This window comes from Asparagus officinalis, chromosome 7 (assembly GCF_001876935.1).
Source record: "Asparagus officinalis chromosome 7, Aspof.V1, whole genome shotgun sequence".
Lineage (NCBI taxonomy): Eukaryota > Viridiplantae > Streptophyta > Magnoliopsida > Asparagales > Asparagaceae > Asparagus > Asparagus officinalis.
This window is the reverse complement of record NC_033800.1, coordinates 25,570,357-25,574,061: the sequence shown is the minus strand read 5'-3', so window position 1 is coordinate 25,574,061 and position 3,705 is coordinate 25,570,357. Positions and strand designations below refer to the sequence as shown.

The 3,705-nt window shown below is 36.3% G+C and overlaps 1 protein-coding gene across 1 annotated transcript in view; it reads left to right on the top strand.

Moving 5' to 3' along the window:
- The window catches only part of LOC109849777 (BI1-like protein), a 3,424-nt gene extending 327 nt beyond the window's left edge, over positions 1 to 3,097 (top strand). Inside the window, exons 1-4 of the mRNA XM_020419650.1 lie at positions 1 to 87; positions 1,228 to 1,341; positions 1,439 to 1,596; positions 2,619 to 3,097. The exon at positions 1 to 87 is cut by the window's left edge and continues 327 nt beyond it. Of these exons, the coding sequence (XP_020275239.1) occupies positions 1 to 87; positions 1,228 to 1,341; positions 1,439 to 1,596; positions 2,619 to 2,831 (572 nt within the window). The 3' untranslated portion in view covers positions 2,832 to 3,097. The remainder of the gene's footprint in view (positions 88 to 1,227; positions 1,342 to 1,438; positions 1,597 to 2,618) is intronic.

Here is a 3,705-nt window from a genome sequence, read left to right as displayed (position 1 = left end):
CAGCGACGGTGCTCTATCGTCCGATGAACGACCTGCTCAGTGAAAGCTCCGGCCTTGCCCTAGTTCTTGCCATCCTCCCCCTCGTCTGTAAGATCTCTGGCGCTTTATTCTGTTTTTATTGGTAATTGATTTCAGGTCAACGGTGCTTCTCTTGAAAAGATGAATTAAAATTTTAAGTTATTAGGTGTGTTTTGCATTTTATTTGATCCTAAATGCATGGGGCTTCTCTTGAGATGTTATTATAGAGTAATTTTGCAAATGGACTTTTAATCCCATTGCTTTCATCTGTTGAAGCGCAGTTTACAAAGCACTGAATGAAATTTGTCATGGACAATAACACTTGGTGAAATTGGACGAAGCAGTTGTCAGCTCTTCTTAATAATACCACGCTTATGCTTTTGATTTGATGGAATCTGACTAGAAATCAAGGTAGAACAATTGCAATCGAAACTCTTGGTAATGCATGGAGCATGATGCTTGTCACTTGGATTACTCTTCGAGTTCAAGTTATTAGAGATGGGTACATCGTTGAATAAGGATATTCCGTTCCATTTATTCAAAAAGTATACTAGTCCTTTATTATTATTATTTTTGAGTTTGGATCAATTAAAATTTTAAGTTATTAGGTGTGTTTTGCATTTCCTTCCCATTTATTTGAGGCAGTCAGCCCCATGCATCTAGGAAGGCGATCTAGACATTAGTAATTTACTTAACGCATTTATGTATATATTTTTAATGTTAATCAATAATCAACTGTAATTCTTATGTTTTTAATATTTGAAGTAAAGATAATGTTAGTAACTTTTCGGAAAAGCTAGAGATAATGAGTTCTGTGTAATATTGCTTCTAAGGTTAGACCTGAAAAATTTCAGTACAGGAAATGACCTGCATATATAGGCAGTAAGGGACCTTTTAAATTAAGCATGCTAATGAATGTGTATTGCTGTGTATTCTGTGCTTTCAGCTTCTATTATACTCACATATTTACTTTCTAATTTCAAACAGCTTTAGATTCTTAAGTTAATAATCAGTAGTGTCTCCGTTATTTCTGACACTGGTTCATGGAAGTTGTCCACTTAATTTGTCAGGATTTTTTGAAGCCCATTACCTCTATAGTTTTTTATAGTAAAACTGTAGTCAACATAAATTTATTTCAAGACACTTGTTTTTATTGTCAACTAGATCACACTCACTGCAATTTGTACTGACGAACCCTCTGGTTTACAGTATTGATCCCACTGCACCATTATCAGCAAAAGCATCCATTGAATTTTGTGTTTCTCGGTCTTTTTACCGTGTGTCTAAGCCTTAGCGTTGGTGTGGCTTGTGCAAACACTGAAGGTTAGCTTTCACCTTTGATTTACGTTGGCTTCCAATTCTTGTATGCTAACTTAGCTTGCTATGCTGCTTCTGTATAACTTCACACGCTATATTGCAGGAAGGATTGTGCTTGAGGCACTGATTTTAACTTCTGGTGTTGTTGTGTCCTTAACTGGATATACTTTCTGGGCTTCGAAGAAAGGGAAGGATTTTAGCTATCTTGGACCAATCCTGTTTGCTGGTCTTGTTGTTCTCCTGTTGACTAGTTTTATCCAGGTAATCAAGAGAGCTCTTTCTCATTTCCAGTTAAAACATGAAATATGTAGAATTAGTTTTTATATATCCATTTAAGTTGTTTATTTCTAACTATTCTATTTGTTCTCTGTAACAAATTCATGTAAGTTATCCAATGTTAACATTAGTTTTCTGCTTATCTCTGAGCCTACCAGGGGCCTCAAATTATTTTAGGTGTTCAGCTGTTTATTTTGGTGAATTTTTCATCATTGATGCATGTGTTTCATCTCAAGCAAAAGTGTTTTTCTTGGTAAACTCCAAAAGGAACCATCTAGCATGTTAGGCTGTTAAAACTGTATAGCTGGCTCGGCAGTATCCACCATGAGCATACTTGTGCAGTTGAGCACCTGGTTAATTATTCAGGTTTTTGCAAGTTCTGTGTCAGTAAGTTAGATCTAGGGAGACAAACTAACTTAAAGTTACACAGTTTACATCTGTAGCTGCTGTAATTCAGTGCATGGCCTTAACTTACACACTGAAACTAAAATGAAACTAAAATTACAGTGAATTCGATAACGACAAAGTGTTCTACTGGTTTGTATTATTTATTCTCAAAGAGGAGAAAGGAAGTTATGTGGATGTAGATTCTGATTTTATATTCCAACTTCAGCATCCAATCTTCTCATTTAAATGTTAGGTTATAATTAGTTTGATTTCATCGTATTTGGTGCAAGTTCAATCTCTTCTTGGACATGCATATACTCTTTATATGTCTAAAAATAGCACCAAATCACTGCGTGTAGAAGGGACTATAAAATTTAAGAGGCTTTTAGAACATTAAGTAGTGGATATACTTGTCGGAGGCTGCAGATGCGTAGTTAGTTAGCATATCAACTTAGAATCGTTTATAAGCGTCTCACCGTTTATAAGCGTCCCACGGTGAGAACTTGTTTGCTTGAGTGATGGACAATCTGAGCAGCTGAGACCTCTTTCTTAGCTTAACCTTTCTGGTGTTATATTTCATTTTCCGCCAATAACCATGATCATGAATCTTCAATGTGCAGATATTCTTCCCTCTGGGACCCACTTCAGTCGCGGTCTTTGGCGGGCTCGGTGCTCTCTTATTCTCTGCTTTCATTGTCTATGACACTGACAATTTAATCAAGCGTTACACCTACGATGAATACATCTGGGCATCAGTGGTTCTCTATCTCGACATCCTCAACCTCTTCATCTCCATTCTCAACATGCTGAGAGGCATGCAATCAGATGGATAGATTATTGAACAGAGGAGGGGCTCCTAAGCTTAACAAAAGAATCTTTTTGTTCCAGAAGGTAATCTAAAGTAAGTCTTGTATTATTATGCATCTGTCATCAAGTTATATAGAGATATTTGGAAGCTTATGTTGGTGTTGTTCGTCGTGTTCTTGCTGTGAAGTTTCACTACAGGATAAAACTTTTCCAGAACTAATATACTCTGTACTGAATAAAGATATATATTGTGGTGCTTTTGGGAGATGAAATTCTTGTTATTTGATCTCTAGGTGAGCCGATTTCCAAATAAATCAGTCACTAGTTTGGTGTTCTGTAGTCATAGCCCATGAGCAGCCCACAAATTGATCTTCCATTGCTTAAAAATTTTAGATTATACTGTTTGGTTGCCGTATTTGTCGATCAAAAAGAAACTAGTATTTACCAGGTATCTCTGGGATTATTGCATGAATTTCATGTTTTAAAGCTATAATATCCTGATTAACCACCGTAATCCATGTTTGTTCAGCTTCATATCTACTAATCGCCAACTCCTTTGGTATGATCTTTCTTTTACACGACTACCTTCTGAGTGAGATCATTATCTCTAGTTCCATACTTCCTGAATTTTTTTTCTCAAAAAACCACATAGTAGAAGGTTGAACGTCTCTCGCTATTAACTTTAAATCAATGTAAGGTGGTTAAAAGTTAGTGGAAGTACTTAACGATACTAGGGCAAATAGAGTATTGAATTCATAAGGCGATATAGCTTAATCACAAAATTTCAAATTGATGTCCGAACGCTCGGTACTTTTCTTTGATACATGATCTTTTTCTTAGAGGGCTCTCTATATGACCTTCTCCCCACACCGCCAAATAGATCCATGGTCCACCCGACTC